This window comes from Rhinichthys klamathensis, unplaced genomic scaffold, assembly GCF_029890125.1.
Source record: "Rhinichthys klamathensis goyatoka isolate OS25496 unplaced genomic scaffold, OSU_Roscu_1.1 h1tg000238l_1, whole genome shotgun sequence".
In the NCBI taxonomy this organism is placed as follows: Eukaryota; Metazoa; Chordata; class Actinopteri; order Cypriniformes; family Leuciscidae; genus Rhinichthys; species Rhinichthys klamathensis.
In genome coordinates, this window is record NW_026606761.1 from 1 (window position 1) to 24,085 (window position 24,085).

Below are 24,085 nucleotides of genomic sequence, written 5' to 3' on the forward strand. Positions count from 1 at the left end.
TCCCACTCACTCACTCACCCACTCACCCACTCACTCACTCACACATCACTCACTCACTCACATCACTCACTCACTCACTCACTCACTCACTCACTCACTCACTCACCCACCACTCACTCACCCACTCACTCACATCTTACTAACTCACTCACTCACCACACTCACTCACCCACTCACTCACTCACTCACCCACCCACTCACTCACTCATTAACTCACTCACTCACCCACTCACTCACTCACTCACCCACCCACTTCACTCACTCACCCACCCACTCACTCACTCACTCACCCATCACTCACTCATTAACCTCACTCACTCACTCACCACACCCACTCACTCACTCACTCACGTCACTCACTACCCACACACTCACTCACACTCACTCACTCACTCACTCACTCACTCAACCCACCCACCCACTCACTCACCCACCACCACTCACTCACTCACCACTCACTCACCTCACTCACTCACCACTCACACACACACTCACCCACTCACTCACTCACCACTCACTCACTCACTCACTCACTCCACCCTCACTCCTCACTCACCCACTCACTCCCACTCACTCACTCACCCACCCACTCACTCACTCACTCTCACTCACTCACTCACCACCCACCCACTCACTCACTCACTTCACTCACCACACTCACTCACTCACTCACACTCACCACCACTCACTCACTCATCTCACTCACTCACTCACTCACTCACCCACTCACTCACTCACTTCACTCACCCACCTCACTCACTCACTCACTCAACTCACCACTCACCACTCACTCACTCTCACCACCCACTCACTCACTCACTCACCCACTCACTCACTCATCAACTCACTCACTCACCCACCACTCACTCACTCACTCACTCACTCACTCACTCACTCACCACACTCACATCACTCACTCACCACTCACTCACTCACCCTAACTCACTCACTCAGCTCACTCACTCACTCACTCACCTCACTCACTCACTCACTCACCTCACTCACTCACTCACTCACTCACCACTCACTCACTCACTCACTCACCTCACCCACTCACTCACTCCACCACTCACTCACTCTAACTCACTCACTCACTCACCACCACCACTCACTCACTCACTCACTCACTCACTCACCCACACACTCACTCACTCACTCACTCACATCACTCACTCACTCACTCACTCAACCCACCCACCCACTCACTCACCACCCACTCACTCACTCACCCACTCACCCACTCACTCACTCACACACTCACTCACCCACTCACCCACTCACTCACCCACTCACCCACTCACTCACTCACTCACACCATTAACTCACTCACTCACTCACTCAACTCACTCACTCACTCACTCACTCACTCACTCACTCACTCACCCACTCACTCACCCACCCACCCACTCACTCACTCACTCACTCACTCACTAACCCACACACTCACTCACTCACTCACTCACTCACTCACTCACTCAACCCACCACCCACTCACTCACCCACCCACTCACTCACTCACCCACTCACCCACTCACTCACTCACACACTCACTCACCCACTCACCCACTCACTCACCCACTCACCCACTCACTCACTCACTCACCCACTCACTCACTCACTCACCCACTCACTCACCACTCACTCACTCACTCACCCACCCACTCACTCACTCACCCACCCACTCACCACTCACTCACTCACTCACTCACCCACCCACTCACTCACTCATTAACTCACCCACTCACTCCCTCACTCACTCACTCACCCACCCACTCACTCACTCATTCACTCACCCACTCACTCACTCACTCACCCACTCACTCACTCACTCACCCACCCCACCCACTCACTCACTCATCTCACTCACTCACTCACTCACTCACTCACTCACTCACTCACTCACTCACTCACCCACTCACTCACTCACTCACTCACCCACTCACTCACTCATTAACTCACTCACTCACCCACTCACTCACTCACTCACCCACCCACCCACTCACTCACTCACCCACCCACTCACTCACTCACCCATTAACTCACTCACTCACTCACTCAACTCACTCACTCACTCACTCACACTCACTAATCACTCACTCACTCACTCACTCACTCACTCACTCATCACTCACTCACTCACCACTCACTCACTCACTCACCACCTCACTCACTCACTCACTCACCCACTCACTCACTCACCCACTCACTCACTCATTACTCACTCACTCACTCACTCACTCACCCATTAACTCACTCACTCACTCACTCCACTCACTCACTCACTCACTCACTCACTCACTCACTCACTCACTCACTCACTCACTCACTCACTCACTCACTCACTCACTCACTCACTCACTCACTCACTCACTCACTCACTCACCCACTCACTCACTCACTCACCACTCACTCACTCACTCACTCACTCACCCACTCACTCACTCACTCACTCACTCACTCACCCACTCACTCACTCATTAACTCACTCACTCACTCACTCACCCACCCACCCACTCACTCACTCACTCACCCACCCACCCACTCACTCACTCACTCACTCACTCACTCACTCACCCATCCACTCACTCACTCACTCACTCACTCACTCACCCACTCACTCACTCACTCACCCACTCACTCACTCACTAACTCACTCACTCACTCACTCACTCACTCACCCACTCACTCACTCACTCACTCACTCAACCCACCCACCCACTCACTCACCCACCCACTCACTCACTCACCCACTCACCCACTCACTCACTCACTCACCCACTCACCCACCCACTCACCCACTCACTCACTCACCCACTCACCCACTCACCCACTCACCCACTCACCCACTCACCCACTCACCCACTCACTCACTCACCCACTCACTCACTCACTCACTCACCCACCCACCCACTCACTCACTCACTCACTCACTCACTCACTCACTCACTCACTCACCCACCCACTCACTCACTCACCCACTCACTCACTCACTCACTCACTCACTCACTCACTCACTCACTCACTCACTCACTCACCCACTCACCCACTCACCCACTCACTCACTCACTCACTCACTCACTCACTCACCCACCCACTCACTCACTCACTCCACCCACTCACCCACTCACTCACTCACCCACTCACTCACTCACCCACTCACTCACCCACTCACTCACTCACTCACTCACTCACTCACTCACTCACTCACTCACTCACTCACTCACTCACTCACTCACTCACTCACTCACTCACTCACTCACTCAGAGAACTGATTCATAATGCAATTTAATTGCACCGAGCAACACATTGCCAGAAGAGCAAATCGCATATACCCAGCCTCTCTCTCTCTCCTCGCCTGCCTGCAAAGCATGTTCATTTACGTGTTACAGTAAATGAAAGCAAATCAGTTATCCACTAAAAGAGAGAGAGAGAGAGAGAGAGAGAGAGAGAGAGAGAGAGAGAGAGAGTGGTGAGTCCCAGACTGTCTGATGTTTCTAAGGGTAGCATCTGTTTCTAAGGCCCTTATGTGGCCGTTTGTGTGTGTGTGTGTGTGTGTGAGAGAGATGTAGCTCATGCAGACTGTCTTGTGTGTCATCCTGTAGAGAAGAAAAATCATAAATGTAAAATCTCAGATGATCTCCTATAGCAATCAGAATAGATGGACAACAAACTGTAACTTTCTAAAGGCTCCAATAATCTCCTTTAGATTTCAGATTTTGTTATAAACAACATTTCTCATCAAATGCTATATTCATTTAGCTCTATAATGGATGACAAATATTGATTCATTTGTGTCTTTTTAAAACAACAACAACAATTTACTCTGGTAAATCAAAATAAAAAAGGCATGTTAGTTGGATTAATGCAGTTAAAATTGTGTTTCAGGCCTCTATAAGGCTTAATATGGTTGCATTGTTTGACGAAACTCAGTAATGACTTTGTGTGTTTTTATTTCAGGAAAAAAAATCAGAGACAAAGTTAATACATATACTGTAAAAACACCCCTAATACAACTTAAAAACTTAAGTTCAGTTGCTGCATAATTTTTTTAAGTATAATTAAATTGGCTATTTTAACTATTTCAACTATTTTAAATTTTGTATATCCTGTATAACTTGAAAAAAATTGGTTAAATTATTTCGATGAGTCAAAGTAAAGGAAAACACATATGTTGTTGTGACTTATTGATCATAGGCCTATACATTTTTTTTCAGTGCTGTAAATGAGACCTTCGTTAAATCTCCTGAGCAATGAAAGAGCATCTTCAGAGCAATAGTGTTTCTCTGTTTTTGCATGAGATGTTATAGTTTGTCAGTGGTTTTCGATTGGTTTTGCTTGGGCATCAAGTAGTACGGAAGCGTATTGCATTCACTTGAAGAAAAAAAATCTACTTTGTTTTTCTGAATTAACAAGTTAATTATCTCAGAATTACGAGATAATTTTTCATGGAAAAAAGTTTTTGCTTTGTTTTTCTGAATTAACAAGTTAATTATCTCAGAATTATGAGATACATTTTTCATGGAAAAAAGTTTTTGCTTTGTTTTTCTGAATTAACGAGTTCATTATCTCAGAATTATGAGATACATTTTTCTTGAAAAACATTTTTTTCACTCTGTTTTTCTGAATTAACGAGTTAATTATCTCAGAATTACGAGATCATTTTTCATGAAAAAAAGTTTTTGCTCTGTTTTTCTGAATTAACGAGTTAATTATCTCAGAATTACGAGATAATTTTTCATGGAAAAAAGTTTTTGCTCTGTTTTTCTGAATTAACGAGTTAATTATCTCAGAATTACGAGATCATTTTCCATGAAAAAAAAGTTCTTGCTCTGTTTTCATTTTTTCCATATTTTTTCATGAAAAAAAGTTTTTGCTCTGTTTTTCTGAATTAATGACTTAATTATCTCAGAATTATGAGATACGTTTTTCTTGAAAATCATTTTTTTCACTTGTTTTTATGAATTAATGAGTTACTCATAATTTTGAGATAATTAAGTCATTAATTCAGAAAAACAGAGCAAAAACTTTTTTCCATGAAAAAATATCTTGTAATTCTGAGATAATTAACTCGTTAATTCAGAAAAACAGAGCAAAAACTTTTTTTCATGAAAAAATATCTTGTAATTCTGAGATAATTAACTCGTTAATTCAGAAAAACAGAGTAGATTTTTTTCCTCAACTGAATGCAATACGCTTCTGTAAAGTGGTGAACCAGCACAGCCCTATCATATACTAAAAGAAAAAAAATATATATTTTAAGTTAAATTAACTGAAAGGACCCAACAATATGCAGATTTTTTTGTATATGCCAAATATGAAAACTTTTGTAATTTTGTAAATGCATAAACACTAGCATAAACGTATCCGGATAAATATGCGACAAACATAAAATAGTGTATTAGAAGTGTTTTCTCTTTCATTATACCCATTTATTTTGCTGTCCTAGCTTTATGATTGCATGGTAAGTTGCGCTTTATTATTTGTACTTAACATTGTTTGTCAGACTAGAGCTCTTGAGACTGTGAATGAATGAATCTCCTCCTCCTTCTCCTTCTCCTATCATCTCCCCTCTTCTCTCTGTGAGTGATCTGATTGTTTCTCTCGTCTTCTCCCTGCAGGCGTTTTGTCTTCTGTCTCAGGGACCGCTGGTAAATTTAGAGGCTTGTTAAAATCTGTCTCACACTTCCCCCTTACGCACACACATTTTCCTCTTTTTCTACTGAATCTTCCTCATTTTTCACGTTTAATCTTTGTTTTAATCACACGGGTGATAAGCAGATTCGTTCTTCACACAGATAATCATTTTCCTTTCCATCCATCACAGCGTAAACAAACTCGTTCCAGCCAAATCTCACAGGTATCGGCGTCTTTATGCAAATCTCATAATGCTCCTCAATCTCTCCATTGTTTTTTTAATGCAAACAGGAAGGGTTATATGAAAACAGCTCGTCTTTTTCACTGGATTTTCCTCAAAAAATTATTAGTGCTTTTTAATATTTTGAGCCCTAATCCTAACTTGCATCTACGTTTTTTTTTTCACCTGCTGGATGATAAAACTGACTATAGCAACAATTTTCACTCGGATTTACTCAATTTCAGAAATCTTTACAAAGAAATGAAAAGTAACACTGAATCAAACATGACATTTTCAAGTAGAACGACTTAAAAATGTATAGCTACTCCAATAATACATTTTGTTTGATTAGCCTATTTGTTTTTACAGCGCATGGTGAATAAAAACCACCAAGACTTGAAATAATAAACCATTATAGTGTATTTTTCAACATGCGCACAATGTCGGTACGTTGATAAATGTTTACTCGTTCCACCAACAAATTCACATTTATTTGTCTGCAAAAGTTATCTGGATGATAAGTTTCATCGGACGGCAACGTGCCCAGTGCATTATGGGTGATGAAGTTTTCCTACCTATGTGGGAAAAGGGAAGACAACAGCATTTTTCTTCTCTATTTTCTCCAGTCAGGTATAGCACAGATTTCAACAATGTTTCGCCTTTCTACTGTATGCAGCCAAGTTTTATCGAAAGCCTAGCGGTGAATACCTCTTTGAAGGGATCATTTTTGGGTGAGCTACTTATCAACCATCCAACTATAACAATGCATTAAAAACCACAAGTGAGTTTTGCATTTTCTGAAGAAAATACTTTTCATTTTCTTTCTCATCTGTTCCTCTCTTCACATCAAAGGCCCTGTTTCCACCTGGTATTAAGATGTGTTTTGTTCATATTCCCGTTCACACCTAATCCGTCTCTTTTGTCCACTTTCAACCACTTCTGTCCTGATTTCTTCGAGGGGAGGGTCTGTTGTATGTATGTTCTCCTTTTAGATCTGTCCATCTAATGGATGAAATAATCTCACGCAATTTACACATGAACACGACCGGAGACACAGAGAAACACACAGAGAACATCAGCTTTAGCTTCTGCTCTGACAGCCTCAACACCAGCCGAACGCTGTGAGTGTGTGTTAGACATCAGGGATGATGAGAGAACATTGTGCTTGGGATGTTTTCCATCTTCAAACCAAACTTTGGTCTCCAGTCGACAAAATGTAAATCCCGTCTGGCTAGAGCGTTTCCCTGTCAAGTCAAGTCAAATATATTTATATAGCGCTTTTCACAATTGTATCAAAGCTGCTTCACAGTATCAATCAAAACAACTTGACAGTGTTTGTTTATTACTGGAAAAAGATATCCAAGTTTGGTAGAGCTGATCAGTGGTATGATGGGTCATTTAATTTGAATATCCCCAACTGAGCAAGCCAAAGGCAACATGTTGGCTCCGCTCTAATATTTAAGCATTAGTATGTGGAGAACAGACGGTCTTCAGTGGCTGTTTGAACACATGAGCGTTTACACTACGAAAACAATCCGGTCGAATGTGTTTTCAACTCCCTCTGGAAGTGGACGAAAGTGGACAAGCTCAAAACGTTTTAGACCCCGTTTACGTCTGTATTTAATGTCGTCTACTTGTGACCCGATCGACCAAAAGGCATCTTATTAATACCAGGTGTAAACGTGGCCAAAAAGTCTTAAATAATATACAATAAGTTCATTATAATTTCTAAAGGCCTTAAATTTGGGGACGGTTTAAAGGCTGAAATGTGAGGTTTACAGTATTATTATATAAAACTTAGTTTTTTTTTAACTGTAATGTTGTTTAAATCAGTCATTTTACTGTTAATATATTACTATATAGATATTGCTCTATCAAAATGCGGTAGACCCCATATGTCACGAATCACACACAGAAGAAAGAGATCCAATAGCAGTTATTTAATAAAGGGTGATCCGTACTCACAACAGTCCAGGCACATGGTCAAAATCCGATAAGTCAATCCAAGAACATAAAACATGAACAAGCACAGGCAGCATACAGGAACAGAAGTGTGCGGACATTAAACAAGGACTCCGTAACAAACACTAACACAGACAGGGATTATATACACACAGAACTAACAAGGTGATGGGAAACAGCTGAGTGCAATAATCAGATAAGTGACAGAACAGAATGCTGGGAATTGTAGTCTAATGAGAATGACACCGTGAGAACGAGGACCTCTAGTGATAACCCAGGGAAACACAACCAGACACTGTGACACCATAAAGGTCTCAGAAAAGTCTTACATTTGTTTTAAAAACCCTGCTGATTCTCTCTCTCTCTCTCTCTCTCTCTCTGTGTGTGTGTGTGTGTGTGTGTGTATTCTCTCTGCAGACGCCAGCACATACGCACATTACCTGTTCAACGCCTTTGACTCTTCCCAAAGCGGATCAATCAAATTTGAGGTGAAATTTCCCTCTATTCATTCATGTTCTTCACCAACTTCGTTTCTTCTATTTGGATTTGGAGAAAATTTAATTTCACGGATAAAATTGCTTTATAATGAGGCAACTTGCTTGATAAAAATAGGTGGTGGTCTCAGTGTCCCCATACAGGTTCAGAAGGGTATTAGGCAAGGTTGCCCTATTTCAGGACAGCTTTATAGTATTGCTTTTGAGCCGTTACTCTGTAAATTAAGAAGAGAATTAATGGGGATGCAAATCAGAGAAATAGATTCTTCACAGTTTATTAAAATGTCTGCATATGCGGACGATCTTACAGTCTTAATAAGAGGTAATCGAGATGTTAATGTTGTTAAAAAGTGTTTAGAAGCTTATGAAAAAGCATCTTCTGCTAAAGTTAATTGGGGCAAAAGTGTGGCAGTATGGTGTCGGCATGACAATAATGGTCCCATCCTTCCTAGAGAGTTGCAATGGGGAAGGGAAGGTTTTAAAGGAGTAGTTCACTTTTTAAAAAACTTTTGCTGATAATTTACTCACCCCCATGTCATCCAAGATGTCCATGTCTTTCTTTCTTCAGTCGAAAAGAAATTAATGTTTTTGATGAAAACATTCCAGGATTTTTCTCCATATAATGCACTTTGCTGGGTACCAAACGGTTCTCCTGTTCGAACTCGTTCATCAATGACTCGAAAAAAGATTCGTTCATTTTGATGAACGAGTCAATGACGCGAAAAAAGATTCGTTCATTTTGATGAACGAGTTCGAACAGGAGAGTTCGCAAGGCGAGCATTTGTGCCTATAAAACTTTAACTTTTTTATTTATTTTTGAAATGACCGATCGTTTCGCTATATAAGACCCTTATTCATCGTCTGGTATCGTTTAAAGCCCTTTGAAGCTGAAACGGTCATTTAGACCTTGAACCGTTTGGCTACCATTGAAGTCCATTATATGGAGAAAAATCCTGGAATGTTTTCATCAAAAACATTAATTTCTTTTCGACTGAAGAAAGAAAGACATGGACATCTTGGATGACATGGGGGTGAGTAAATTATCAGCAAAAGTTTTTTTAAAAGTGAACTAATCCTTTAAATATTTAGGGGTGTTTTTAGGATCTGAAGAATATAGGAAAAAGAATTGGGAGGGACTAGTGGAGAAAACATGTGCTCGGTTGTCTCGATGGAAATGGTTGCTCCTCCGCTTATCCTATAGAGGTAGAGTTTTGGTCTGTAATAATCTTATTGCTGCTACTTTATGGCATAAAATGATGATATTAGAACCTCCAGAAGAACTGATAATGGACATTCAGAAGAAACTAGTTGATTTTTTTTGGCCCGGGTGTCACTGGCTATAAGCACCAGTACTTTATCTGCCCAGGACGGAGGGAGGTCAAGGACTCATTGACATCAGATCTAGAATTAAAGCTCTCAGACTCCAGATAGCTCAAAGACTCCTGTATGGTGAAGAAGTGAGCTGGCGTGGGGTAGCCCATTGCCTCTTGAGAAGAGCAGGTAAAACGGGTTATGATCGTCAACTGTTCTTAATGGACATTAATAAGCTGGACTTAACTGGTCTGTCATCGTTTTACAAGTCAATGTTGAGAGCGTGGACTCTTTTAAAAGTTTGCAGAGATCTAAATGGTGATCAGACCCAGTGGTTGAACCCTTGATCTTTAACCCAAAAATTGATTTGGATGTTCTAAAATCAACTTCTGTGAGGCATGCTTTATGGACTGCAAACATTGTAAAGATTGGACACTTATTGACTGAAGATGGATGGATTTCTGCTGAGACTCTGGCTACCAAAGCTTGGCATAAGATCAGTCCGAGTTGTGCAGAGGCTGTTGAACCAGTTTATGAGTGTATGCCGGTGGACTGTAGAGACTCTTTATTTTTACGCAAAAAAGAAAATGCTGTTTCTTCTTTCCCAGAACTGGATGTTACAGCTGTGACTGGATTGTGGCAAGAAAGTGAAGGTGGCATTCTATCCTTTAAGACACCTCAATTGGGGAGTTTCAGAGACAAGCTACTTATATGCTGTGTGTAAAAGTTTTTCATCTTCATGCACTTGAAAATGTAAAAGAGACTAAATGGACAGAATGTTTTGGACCAGACTCTTCCCCGAAGGGTCGCTGGAGGACCATCTACAAGCCCCCCATTGAAAAAAGGTCTGGAGACCTGCAGTGGCGCGTTGTACATGCATTATAGCCACAAACAGATACAGAGCACATTTTGATCCACTATAGCGGGGATGGGATGTCCTTTCTGTGAACAGCAAGAGACAGTTTTTCATTTGTTTGCTGACTGTAGTAGATCATTGCCTCTCTTTGAAATTCTTGGAGGCTGGTGTCAGACATTAGGAGAAGTTTTCACACTTGAGTTGTATATCTATGGACCTAAATATAAATGTAGTAAGAGGGAGATCTATCATCTACTCAATTTTATTTTCGGACAAGCAAAGTTAGCTGTTTGGCTCTCTCGTAAAAGTAAAATAGGTGGTATGGGACAAACTGATGTAGTACTGATTTATGAGGGTTTGATGAAGTCAAGGTTAAGAATAGAATTTGAATACTATCGACTGAATGAGAATATTGAAGACTTCAAGTTCAAGTGGGCTATAAATAACTGTATTTGCGATGTTGACTGCAATGGTGATTTACAAATCTATGTATAATATTATATGATGATAATGCTTGTAAAAAGGTTTATGGGTGGTTGTTATTTATTTGTTTTCTTTGGCTAAATAATTGATTGAAGATTGTTTTTAAATTTTTTGTAATTAAAGTTGTTCAAAGGTCTCTCTCTCTCTCTCTCTCTCTGTGTGTGTGTGTGTGTGTGTATTCTCTCGGCAGACGCCAGCACATACGCACATTACCTGTTCAACGCCTTCGACTCTTCCCAGGTGGTCGAAAGTGGACAAGCTCAAAATGTTTTACACCTATTTAGCGAATTCCTCCTGTGATCCGATCGACCAAAACACATCTTATTAATACCAGGTGTAAACAGGGCCAAAGCAAACATATTAAGATTGTAACAACAGAAGGTTTTAGGTTGTCGTGAGGTTAACACCGTGCGGTTTCAATAGCGATGGCCAGGGTTTATTCCCCCAGCGACGCTGAGAGAACTGACGGATAACACAAACTGTTCCACTGCACCAAACATTTGAACAGCCATAAAGCAGAAAGCAGCGTCGCTAAACGGGCCAAGTTTCCTTCAGTCAGACACATCGCTCGCTCGCTCTTCTCTCTTCCCATCCGCTCTCTTTCTTTCTGCCTTTCATCCACGTTTAATAACTTCCTCTCCGTCTCTGCACTTCCTCCATGATGAGGGAACAGAGGGGTTCATTTTTCTATTAAAGGACTCATAGATAAACAGTCCTGAATATATGTGTGGGCTCAGCAAGATCATGGTGGGTCAAGAGAGAGAGAGAGAGAAAACACACTGAAAGGTTTTATAAAATAGCTACATTTTCTCTCATTATATGCATTAATGCTTCCCCGCCACCAAGAATACAGAGGGAAATAAATGATCGGCATGCATGAAAGTCTAGAAACAAAGTCTCTCTGTACAGTATAGGCTATATTTCTGTAAATAAGGTCTAAACAGCCTCAAAGACTATAAATTTGCATTTGGAAGCATCTGGTTAAAACACAGATCTCTTTCATAGACAGCAATGAATGAAACTAAAGGTGATGACACACAGGGCAATTTTTTTAGCAATCTTGCCGAGTGATTGTTGCTTGGGTACTTTCCCATTGAAAATGGGGAATACATTTCTATCTGGATTATTTAGATATAGGTCGTGGGCCCTGTGTCTCATCTGGTTACCCGTTGACGGCAACATTGCCCAGTAACATTGATCAAAAAGTTGCCCTGTGTATCATCACTTTAAGGGTAGGCTACGTTTTTAAAAATCACCCCCCAAAACGCAGCTGTCGTGTAAACGAACGGCCAAAACACATCAAGTTTTCCATTTTTAGTTGAAAAACTGTGTTGTGTAAATGCCCCCTTAATGAAGAGCAAACTGCTGGGCTCTCCTTCTCAGATGCTTCTCATAAGTAAAAAACGATCTCATTAGAGTCTCACTGAGATTTTGATTTTGAAGCAAACTTTTGCAGACAAACGTCAGAGATCTCAATAAACTGTATGTCACCAATTAACCCTTTAGCTGTCACCCCCCTTTTTGAGCGTTGACGTGAAAATGCACTACCCAAACTTAAACGGTTGTAATTCATGAAGCCTTTGTACTAAAGACTTACGGTTGGTCTCTTTTAAAAGAACACTCTTGGCAGATTATTGCTGAAGTGGAATAAATTAATAGAATTAAATTATTTAAAAGTTATTGAAGTTTAAGTTTATTGTTATGAAAATATAATAAAATATATATTTTTCTTTTATTAAAAATATATGTGAATTAACATAGGTTTCAGCCTAAAATGACAGAAATTCAAAGCCATATATCTAACCAAGTTGTGTTCCAAATTTGAAGTTGATATCACAAACATTGAAGTTCCCATGAGATTTTGTTTAGGCGTAGTACCAAAAATACCCACCGGGTGCCATTGCATTCCATTGAATTTAATTGTATGCATTCTGCCATAACAAATTATTTCATTTCTATCCAAATATCACTTCTGTCACTAAAAATGGAACCTTGAGACTCAGACCTTTCTGACAATATGTGTTTTGTCAAGATTAGAACATTTTTGATAATGAATTATGAAAGATGATGCCCAAAAGGGGAGGGGCCTAATAAAAAAATACCGTTTCTATGGTAACGCAACGTCCAATTTCAAAACGGTTTTAACAGGATGAATTCTGAGTTCGTAAGCTTTCAAATGATACCTAATTTATGATAACTACTAAAATATGTGATATAATAATAATAAAAAAATTATATATATATATATATATAATATATATTATACTTTTTAGAGGACTTTTTACTTTACTTTTTAAAATATAATTTTATCTTTTTTTATTGACAAAAAAGTTTTATTATGAACTTTTAGCATTAAAAACCAAAGTTTCAATTATTAAAAGTGTGTGCGTCAACTTTTTGTGACAAAGATCAGAAACTCCTGCAATGACGTCGATTTTTTTGAGGCGCACTCTTGTCATAAATTCATATATTACTGTTCATACATAATTTCTAAGAAAAAAACAGCGCTAAAATATCTATTAAGGAGTCTTAGACCTTTCCAACAATATATAGTTTGTCATGACTAGGATTTAAAGGGTCACTTCACCCATTTGCATTAAGGTTTGTATTGTTAGAAACCCAGTCATATCCTCCTGAGACCCAGAAAAAACAAGTTTTTTGAATTTAGTTTTTTTCCATGTCATCACACTGTTTAGAGCACAATAAACAAATGGTAAAAAAACATATATATAAAATAATATTTTATTCATACGTTATGCTATGTCCTCTGTAGTGGACGCCAGGACTAAGTTGTTTAAAAAATAAAATGACATGAAATTATATGTATAGGCAAAAACAATGGGATTTTTTTTTCAATCACCAATACATTTAGGGGTTTCAGGATTTTTTAAACCAAAATTTGTATAAAGATTATTCTCAACTATGTTATGAAAGAAATAATGGAATGAATTGATACACCATTTTACTTTTTGCAATATGTGGGTAGAATGGCCATTAGTTAATATTCCTATTCAATGCAATGTATCTATACACTGTATCTAATTTGCACATTAATGTGTTCTGGGAGCAACATTTAATGAAAGAATAAAGGGTAATAATTGGAGTAATAATTGGCAACATTTTAATAATAATATCTAACATTTCATAGGAATATTGATGTATAATTTATTTCCATATTCACTTGTTGTGTCTCCCAGAATGCCTGATAAACATGATTTTAGTCCTGATGTCCTCTACAGTGGACACGTTTGAAATCAATGCCCTGTTCTGTAACAGAAAGTTTTTTTTTTTTTAAACCCCTTAACATTTTCCTGAGATGTTGTTTTATGAAATACAATTTGAAAAGTAGTCCAATTTATATTATAATTACACTATATTATCATATTTCCATAAGAATGCTACATTTGATCACTAAATTAATGTCAGACATTTTTAAAGACCAAGGAGAAGTTGTTTTCATGGTGAAACCTCCAAACATTTGGTATCTCTGAAAAGTCCTGAATGTGCTCTTTACAGGACACCCAGGTTGTGTCATGTGACATGTATGATGTCAGAGAAATTCACTAAAATATAATGTCCACTACAGTGGACAAAAGTCTATTCTTGGGTCCCAGGAGGATATATTATAATGATGGTGGAATTTTGCTTGTTTTTTTTCTGAGATGGGAGAAAAAAGGATTTAAGTGTTTTACTTCCGTCCTATCGTGACGTAAATATCGTCATTTTGCGTCACGATAGGACGGAAGATAAATTTCATTGCATATGTCGGTACACGATCCGTTCCACCTGCACGATCCGTTCTACGCATGCGTAGTAGACGCAGTAGAAAACGCACATGCGCAAATTATAATTCTGTTTTGCGATGCTGATTTTGATTTACGACACTGCACGATCTGTTCCACGCATGCGCATATTTGTACCGCGAAACTTTCATTCACTCACAGCAAAAGAAAATGGAGTTCAGTGGAAGAAATGAGCGAAATGAGAAGTTTGCCCTTTACGCTGCCGTTAGACAATATTTGGTTGACGGGTTGGTGGATGCAGCGTTGAAGAAGAAGGTCTCACGAATGGCTGCAAATTTTGTTATAAGAGGTACGTGAGTGCATAGACATCATTATTGATAGACGCCCTATCAACCGCTAAGTTACTGCCAGTGTCCCATCTTAGACCGGTCACCCGCTGTTATCTGTTTGTCAGGTGCAATGAGCTGTCAGCGTACCTCACTGAATATCAAACTGATTTTCGCGCGGTTTTTTTTTGCTGCAAATGTCATTCATGTAGCTATGATACAGGACACATGGTTCGGCGTATTTTAATATTCACAGTAGGCTTACAGTAATATAATATTCTGATATAAGATATACAGTGACCAGACACAATATATGATGTATGTGATGTAGGATATAAGGTATTTTATAAATCACACACTATAAATATGATAAAGAAGCAGAAACAGATAGTTGCAGTAAAGTAAGATATTTTAATAAGTTGACACAAACAAACACGAACAGACACTCTCTCACACACAAACTCACACACAAACAAACAAACCGGAACAGACACAAACATACTCCCTCTCACACACAAACACACTCTCTCACACACACAAACTCACTCTCTCACACAAACACAAACAGACACTCTCTCACTCATACAAACAAACACGAACAGACACAAACAGACCATTCAAGTTGAATTATGATTTGTGACACACACACTCACACACAAACAAACACGAACAGACACTCTCTCACACACAAACAAACAGGAACAGATACAAACAGACACCCTCTCACACACAAACACACTCTCTCTCACACACAAACTCACTCGCACACTCTCTCACACAAACAGACACTCTCTCACACACAAACACACACTCTCTCACTCACACACAAACAAACAGGAACCGACACCCTCTCACAAACAAACAGACACACACACTCTCTCTCTCTCTCTCTCTCTCTCTCTCTCTCTCTCTCTCTCTCTCTCTCTCTCTCTCTCTCTCTCTCTCTCTCTCTCTCTCTCTCTCACACACAAACACGAACAGACACACACACACACACACTCTCTCTCTCTCTCTCTCTCTCTCTCTCTCTCTCAAAAAGCAAGACTATGTAAACAAAAACACAGCCACTGTACAAAAGTGGCAATTATAGAATAACGGACACAGCAATGCATCATGTTCTATAAGATCATCATGTTTTTAGCATAATCCAGGGGATTAAAACGTACAAAATATATTTCAGGCCTAGTGAAGTTGGTAACTAACTAATAATAGTAGTAATTGTGTAAAGTTGCATAAAATGGTAATACTCACTAATGCAAGAAAAAACTACCTCAAAAAACTGTTATCTGTGCTGTTGTCCAGTAACTCCAGTTGGAAACTTCACCCCAAAATGGCGGGCTACCGAAACGCCACCTAGTGGCTGTTACCAAAAAAAGCATCAGAGTTTCGCCTCTTGTTCTTCTATACTCTGGTATTTGAAAATAATATTTCGCATTGTTTTAGTTAACACGTGTGAGCATGTCAGTAACGTTCCATCTAGTCAGACATAGTAACCGCCAACATTTTTCACCACACGTGTTTGCATCCCTGAACAGACACATGTGCACATACGTGCTGTATTGTAATACCAAACAAAGCAGCAAAATCATTACGTTACAAACATTGTTTGTCTATCACAGAAAGTAAATTATTCTACATTGGCCCCAGTGCACAATTCATGAGGCTGGTTGTGCTGTCTGATGAGCAGAGGCGGGCTGTCCTGGAGGAGTGCCACAACAACCCTGGAACAGGGAACCATGGGGGCGTGAGGGCGACCATGGACAGGGTTGCTGTGGGGTACTACTGGGATAACATAAAGGCAGATGTGGCAGATTGGGTACTTTTTTGGAACTTTAATGGAATTTGACACTATGGCTCTCAGGCAATGAATTGATTTAGTGGCTTTGTTTGACTTCAGATAATTATTTTGTCTAAATAATATAATTATTTTGTCTAAATAATAAATGTATCCATCAGGTCAAAAGCTGTCACAGATGCCAAAAGAACGACCCCATAAAGACTGTGTCTCCTGCCCTTCACCCTATTAAGGTAGAGCTTACCTTGGTGTACCACTTAAAGCAACAAGTTAGGTGATGTGGTAATATTACATATCTCCACAGGTGAAAGAGCCGTGGGAGGTGGTCGGTATGGACCTCATTGGTCCACTGAAAAAAACCATGAAAGACCATCAATACGTCCTCACGGTGACAGACCTGTTCACCAAGTGGGTTATCGCTGAGCCTTTGAAGTGTGGCTCTAGCACTGAGGTGGCTGAGGCACTTGTGTCAAAGCTCTACACATTTGGTATGGTCCGGAAAATCATCACTGACAGGGGCCGTGCATTTGTTAACGAGGTATGTGTCCTTATTACCCTCTCCCTTCACACAGGGCATATGGCATCATCACAATTCATTGGTCATTTCTGAGACCAATAAATATTGAAAATAACCATGTGTGTCTGATGTACAGCTTAATGCACACATATTTGCGGCGTTGAACATCAAGCATGCCATCACAAGTGCATACCATCCCCAGTCAAACGGCCAAGTAAGTGTGCCCTCATGACATCCCGCAAAACAGTAAAGTCCATTTTAGCCAATGTACACTAAAGTGCATGTAACAATTCCTTTCTATGTTGAAGGATGAGAGAACTAATCAAAATATAAAGAGGACTCTCAGAAAATATGTTAATCAGCACCATGATGATTGGGACATCCACTTACAGGCCATAGTTTATGGAATAAACACTGCAAAACAGGTTATTATTCAAAATGACTAGATAACATATGTTGCATACATGTTTTAAGAGTTTTATTTTGTGATTTGATGCAAAACATTTTGTTTCAAATTAGAGATCCACCAAGTACAGCCCGTACTTTTTAATGTACAATAGGCACCCCCGTCTACCACAGGCATTAAATGTCTGTGAGACAGACGCTGCCTTTAAATTTGGCGGACCCAGAGGAGGAGCTGGAGCTAAAACTAGCTGGAGTCAAGGCCCTCAATGAAACGGTTTGTTCAGAGTTGTGTGAATGGCATGTTCAATTTGAATAAGAATGTTCGCATAGTAATATATTCTTATCTTTAAGGTACGGAAAAACATTGAAAAGGCACAGGGGAAACAAAAAAAGGCTTTTGAGGCAAAGAAAAGGAAAGGGGTTCGCCAGTGCTCAGTTAAGGCAGGGGACGAGGTCCTAATTGGGGAGCCCAAAAAGAAGGTGAAGAAGGGAAATTGTTTACAGGATCTCCACCAAGGGCCATTCACCCTCACATCCCTGACAGAGAAGGGTGTGGCAAGTGTGGCTATGTTAGGAAAAATACAGAAAATGAATGTTGCACAGCTAAGGCCCTACTTTCGGCCACAAGGTATTGTAATAATCCTACTTGGTGACATAGCAAATATAAACATGACACTTGGCAATGCTGATTACTATTTACTTTCCTGTTGTGTAGATCATAGCCATGAATCGGAGGGCAGCCAAAACAATGCAGAAGACATTGGACTGGTGGACCACCAGTATGCCAATAAAGGTCCACTGTGGCACAAGAGGTTGTGTCCTCAACAAGAACAAGTGGTGAGTGCCAAACTAAACTGGATAGTTCACATGCACAGCTTGTTGGTGTGCTTTAAATAATAAATGCATGATTGCTTATTCCTAACAGGGATATTTTTTATTTCTAGCTGACCTATGTGCTGGACAGAACACGTCCAGCAAAAGAAATTGTTGTTCTGGATGGCCCAGTTTGTCTTCAAAGGGAAGACTTTTGGAGCCTGGGGCTAGATGAACAGGTGGAGAGCAGTGTAAGTGGATATTGCTGTAAAGAGTTTGGATGGTTCTAATGCCTTTATTGTAATTATGCAAAACATTCTGTGCTTTCAGATTGGGAATGCGTGCTTCAGGCTGGTAGAGGAGGCAGGCAGGAGACATGTATGTATTTGTATTTACCTTGATGACTTACACATAAGTTTGTGCAAAAGTGAGTGCACCTCTCACATTTTTACTACTCACTTTTGTGAGATGTATGTATATGAAATGCAGACATACAATTTTATTCAGGGAATGGATGTCCACATTGCTGACCTATTTGAAGTCCCTAAATGGAAACTAAGCGAACCTAGTTTGCCGGTAAGTTGTATAATGTGTTAAGTCCCGCAGATACACCTCTTTAAGTGAAGATTATGTCCAAGGAGATCTGAACATAGTTTTTTTTTCATAGGACAATGTGGAATCTAAAGATATCATCATTTTGCCAGCATGGTCTAGGGGGTCACAAACAGCAAGCCACTACATGCTTTGTGTACAGTTACATTGTTTTTTAGTTTTTCCTCTATTTTTAAACCAGTTGGTGCCCCTATAGCTGACATTAATAGGGTATGTTCTTCACAGGTGTTATTAGTTGCTAAGAAGGAGGCTATTTTTCTGGACTCATTATGTCCAAATGGGTTTGGAGATGAGAAATACCGAACCATATTTAGGTTTGAAATGCATAAGCAGAGGACATTAGCAAGGTTTGACCTGTGACCGATTAAGGCTAACAAAGAACATAAAGTGCATGTAGTTACGTGCTACTATGGGAATTAAAGTTAATACATGATAGGGGGTGTTTTCTACTTTTTTTTTCATCCAGTTAAGCCTGAACAGCACTCTGAAAATCTTCAATCTGATGACATTGTGTAACAGCCTTAACAAATACAGATCAAACTGAGTGAAATGGACTGATATCCTGTTCAGGCAAAGCCTTGTTCTCTGGCTTTAGGTTTGATTAAAAGCCTTGTTCTCTGGCTTTAGGATTGAGTAAAAGCCTTGTTCTCTGGCTTTAGGATTGAGTAAAAACCTTGTTCTCTGGCTTTAGGTTTGATTAAAAGCCTTGTTCTTTGGCTTTAGGATTGAGTAAAAGCCTTGTTCTCTGGCTTTAGGTTTGATTAAAAGCCTTGTTCTTTGGCTTTAGGATTGAGTAAAAGCCTTGTTCTCTGGCTTTAGGATTGAGTAAAAGCCTTGTTCTCTGGCTTTAGGATTGAGTAAAAACCTTGTTCTCTGGCTTTAGGATTGAGTAAAAGCCTTGTTCTCTGGCTTTAGGATTGAGTAAAAGCCTTGTTCTCTGGCTTTAGGATTGAGTAAAAACCTTGTTCTCTGGCTTTAGGATTGAGTAAAAGCCTTGTTCTCTGGCTTTAGGATTAAGGAAAAAACCTTGTTCTATGGATTCAGTTTTGCATAATGTTTTTCCAGACAACTTGCAGGAGCAGTGGCTAATGGACCGTGGGTGGAGAAGACGGGCAAAGATTTTGATGTAACTTTACTTACTATGTAAATTTGCCATTTCATTTTGCTCAGCGGACACTATATATGGTTGTCAACATTACATCTGAGTAACTGTATATTACTTTTCAGCCATTTCCAGTTCAGTCAGATGGACAGAGCTGTGGGATATTCATGCTTATGGTAAACTTATACAATTTCTACTCAATTTTTCCTGTTTGTCCTAAATCTCCATAGTAATTATTTTTCTCTTTAACAGTATGCCCTCTGCATCTGTACTGGTGCCATGTTTCACTTTTTGGATGTAAGTTGTAATTCATGGAATGTATATGTATCAAAGAATGTTAAAAAACAAACAATGCAAGACTCCAATATTACATGTGTATTACAGACTGACATACCATCTATTCGGAAGTGGTGGTGTCTCCAGATTCTGGAGAAATTCTCGATCGCAAGGTAGGGCATATATTTCAAGCAGTAAAACATTGGTCTGCTTTACAATTATGCTACATTAAAAGTACCATACTTTTGAATAGGCATGGGCAGAACTTCGGGCAGCGCTTTGCCTTCTGGACAGAGGAGGCAGAACAGCTGATGGCAGGCACCCTACCACCTATTTATAGGATTTCTCGACCCCAAATAGTCAAGGTATGGCCAAACTAACCAGACAACCATTTTCACGTACGCATTCTAAATGTTAAATTAACACCGGTAACACCGACTACCGTAGCAAGCCAAGTTACTACCCGAACCCCGAAGTTCCGTAGTGCCAGTAAAAGCGATACAGACCCCGTCAGGCAATGGCAGAAGTGCCTTTCACCCTGTTATGACTTGATGAACCACTGATAAGATTTTGGAAACATTATTTTAAGGTAAAAATGTTACATAGTGTTGCTTTAAGTATTGTGTTTACATGAGGTAAAATATAATTGCAATATTGCTAAAATCCCATTATAATCGCATTATGAGGGTGCATGTAAACGTTGTCAATCTTTCACCCTTAGTTACATTGCAGCCATCTCCAAGAGACATTTGTTCATTTTTTTGCTGAAAAGATGTCTTTAGGCCCCGTTTGAAAGACCAAAACATTTTATGTTGTAGTCTTAATTTATGGTATTTTACTTTATCATAGGAGGAACAGGTAGAAGTGGAGGAGCTGCCCCTCACATTGAAACATATGTACCAGGCAGAATACATCGTGAGGAACAGTATTGGGCTTTTCACTGGCCAGGTGCAAGAACCATCATACATGTTGATGGATCATGATGACCAAATGAAAGCGTGGAGGGTGCTGATGGAGTCGAGGAAGTGCTATGCCATGGAGCCTTTCACGTTCATTTTTGAAAACATTCAGGACATGGAAACCTTCATGATTATTTGCAAAGACACCCTCAACCTGAGAGTAAATGCTGGAGTTGGGGTGCACAGTCACCCCTATACATTTTGTTAGTGTGTGTGTGTGTGTGTGTGTGTGTGTGTGTGTGTGTGTGTGTGTGTGTGTGTGTGTGTGTTACAGCGGAAAGAGTGTTCGTTTAAATGAACAGAGCTGTTACAGCGGAAAGAGTGTTCGTCTGAAGTGGACTGAGAGCTGTTACAGCGGAAAGAGTGTTCGTCTGAAGTGACTGAGCTGTTACAGCGGAAAGAGTGTTCGTCTGAAGTGGACTGAGAGCTGTTACAGCGGAAAGAGTGTTCGTCTGAAGTGGACTGAGAGCTGTTACAGCGGAAAGAGTGTTCGTCTGAAGTGACTGAGCTGTTACAGCGGAAAGAGTGTTCGTCTGAAGTGGACTGAGAGCTGTTACAGCGGAAAGAGTGTTCGTCTGTAGTGGACTGAGAGCTGTTACAGCGGAAAGAGTGTTCGTCTGAAGTGACTGAGCTGTTACAGCGGAAAGAGTGTTCGTCTGTAGTGGACTGAGCTGTTACAGCGGAAAGAGTGTTCGTCTGTAGTGACTGAGCTGTTACAGCGGAAAGAGTGTTCGTCTGAAGTGGACTGAGAGCTGTTACAGCGGAAAGAGTGTTCGTCTGAAGTGACTGAGAGCTGTTACAGCGGAAAGAGTGTTCGTCTGAAGTGGACTGAGAGCTGTTACAGCGGAAAGAGTGTTCGTCTGAAGTGGACTGAGCTGTTACAGCGGAAAGAGTGTTCGTCTGAAGTGACTGAGCTGTTACAGCGGAAAGAGTGTTCGTCTGAAGTGACTGAGCTGTTACAGCGGAAAGAGTGTTCGTCTGTAGTGACTGAGCTGTTACAGCGGAAAGAGTGTTCGTCTGTAGTGACTGAGAGCTGTTACAGCGGAAAGAGTGTTCGTCTGAAGTGACTGAGAGCTGTTACAGCGGAAAGAGTGTTCGTCTGAAGTGACTGAGAGCTGTTACAGCGGAAAGAGTGTTCGTCTGAAGTGGACTGAGAGCTGTTACAGCGGAAAGAGTGTTCGTCTGAAGTGACTGAGCTGTTACAGCGGAAAGAGTGTTCGTCTGAAGTGACTGAGCTGTTACAGCGGAAAGAGTGTTCGTCTGAAGTGGACTGAGAGCTGTTACAGCGGAAAGAGTGTTCGTCTGAAGTGACTGAGAGCTGTTACAGCGGAAAGAGTGTTCGTCTGAAGTGGACTGAGAGCTGTTACAGCGGAAAGAGTGTTCGTCTGAAGTGACTGAGCTGTTACAGCGGAAAGAGTGTTCGTCTGAAGTGACTGAGAGCTGTTACAGCGGAAAGAGTGTTCGTCTGAAGTGACTGAGAGCTGTTACAGCGGAAAGAGTGTTCGTCTGAAGTGGACTGAGAGCTGTTACAGCGGAAAGAGTGTTCGTCTGTAGTGACTGAGAGCTGTTACAGCGGAAAGAGTGTTCGTCTGAAGTGACTGAGAGCTGTTACAGCGGAAAGAGTGTTCGTCTGAAGTGACTGAGAGCTGTTACAGCGGAAAGAGTGTTCGTCTGAAGTGGACTGAGAGCTGTTACAGCGGAAAGAGTGTTCGTCTGAAGTGGACTGAGAGCTGTTACAGCGGAAAGAGTGTTCGTCTGAAGTGGACTGAGCTGTTACAGCGGAAAGAGTGTTCGTCTGAAGTGGACTGAGCTGTTACAGCGGAAAGAGTGTTCGTCTGAAGTGGACTGAGCTGTTACAGCGGAAAGAGTGTTCGTCTGAAGTGACTGAGCTGTTACAGCGGAAAGAGTGTTCGTCTGAAGTGACTGAGAGCTGTTACAGCGGAAAGAGTGTTCGTCTGAAGTGACTGAGAGCTGTTACAGCGGAAAGAGTGTTCGTCTGAAGTGGACTGAGAGCTGTTACAGCGGAAAGAGTGTTCGTCTGAAGTGGACTGAGAGCTGTTACAGCGGAAAGAGTGTTCGTCTGAAGTGGACTGAGCTGTTACAGCGGAAAGAGTGTTCGTCTGTAGTGACTGAGAGCTGTTACAGCGGAAAGAGTGTTCGTCTGTAGTGACTGAGAGCTGTTACAGCGGAAAGAGTGTTCGTCTGAAGTGGACTGAGAGCTGTTACAGCGGAAAGAGTGTTCGTCTGAAGTGGACTGAGAGCTGTTACAGCGGAAAGAGTGTTCGTCTGAAGTGGACTGAGCTGTTACAGCGGAAAGAGTGTTCGTCTGAAGTGACTGAGCTGTTACAGCGGAAAGAGTGTTCGTCTGAAGTGGACTGAGAGCTGTTACAGCGGAAAGAGTGTTCGTCTGAAGTGGACTGAGAGCTGTTACAGCGGAAAGAGTGTTCGTCTGAAGTGGACTGAGAGCTGTTACAGCGGAAAGAGTGTTCGTCTGAAGTGACTGAGCTGTTACAGCGGAAAGAGTGTTCGTCTGAAGTGACTGAGAGCTGTTACAGCGGAAAGAGTGTTCGTCTGTAG

General features: G+C 40.9%; 1 protein-coding gene and 1 long non-coding RNA gene across 3 annotated transcripts; both read left to right on the forward strand.

Annotated features, from left to right (window-relative positions):
• Nucleotides 1-17,958: 17,958 nt before the first annotated feature.
• LOC130100312 (uncharacterized) lies at nt 17,959-18,580 on the forward strand. Its single transcript, XR_008808850.1, has 3 exons — nt 17,959-18,020; nt 18,098-18,374; nt 18,462-18,580. It is a non-coding gene; the product is annotated as an uncharacterized LOC130100312 (long non-coding RNA).
• Nucleotides 18,581-18,690: 110 nt separating this feature from the next.
• LOC130100311 (uncharacterized) lies at nt 18,691-21,721 on the forward strand. Of its 2 annotated transcripts, XM_056265717.1 has the most exons (8): nt 18,718-18,810; nt 18,890-18,937; nt 20,237-20,297; nt 20,399-20,449; nt 20,526-20,570; nt 20,658-20,722; nt 20,803-20,914; nt 21,399-21,721. In XM_056265717.1, exons 4-8 carry the CDS (start codon nt 20,441-20,443, stop codon nt 21,714-21,716), a joined length of 549 nt encoding a protein of 182 aa, XP_056121692.1. In that variant the 5' UTR covers nt 18,718-18,810; nt 18,890-18,937; nt 20,237-20,297; nt 20,399-20,440; the 3' UTR covers nt 21,717-21,721. The 2 variants fall into 2 exon arrangements, with proteins under 2 accessions (XP_056121691.1, XP_056121692.1); XM_056265716.1 differs by lacking the exon at nt 18,890-18,937 and having other exon boundaries at nt 18,691-18,810.
• The last annotated feature ends 2,364 nt before the right edge of the window (nt 21,722-24,085 follow it).